Source organism: Morone saxatilis, unplaced genomic scaffold (genome assembly GCF_004916995.1).
Source record: "Morone saxatilis isolate NCDOM2014 unplaced genomic scaffold, NCSU_SB_2.0 Contig10, whole genome shotgun sequence".
In the NCBI taxonomy this organism is placed as follows: Eukaryota; Metazoa; Chordata; class Actinopteri; family Moronidae; genus Morone; species Morone saxatilis.
In genome coordinates this window covers 12,043,018-12,043,276 of record NW_023339652.1, presented here as the reverse complement: position 1 = coordinate 12,043,276, position 259 = coordinate 12,043,018, and the positions used below count along the sequence as shown (strand labels likewise).

General features: G+C 50.2%; 1 protein-coding gene across 1 annotated transcript in view; it reads right to left on the bottom strand.

The window, feature by feature from the left end:
* morn2 (MORN repeat containing 2) overlaps positions 1-259 on the bottom strand; it is a 2,398-nt gene extending 2,139 nt beyond the window's left edge. The window contains exon 1 of the mRNA XM_035677530.1: positions 16-259. Within this exon, the coding sequence (XP_035533423.1) occupies positions 16-22 (7 nt within the window). The 5' untranslated portion in view covers positions 23-259. The remainder of the gene's footprint in view (positions 1-15) is intronic.

The following is a 259-nucleotide window of genomic DNA, read 5'->3' as shown; positions in this document are numbered from 1 at the left end:
ACAATCACACCCCACCAGACATCCGTGACAGCTTCCCCCAGCCGGCAGATGGCCGTCAGAACCGACAGGAGACGCTGGGTACCGGCCAATAGCTGGACTATGAAAAGTCAAATAACTCTTTAAGAAGTTGTGAAAATGACACAAGCGAACTTTATACTATATTTGCTCACTAACTCACGCTGAAAACAAAGAGGCAGTCTGTTGTACTGGCGGCTCGACGCAAACCGCAGTTACCATGGTTACAGGTTCGGTGCAGCCC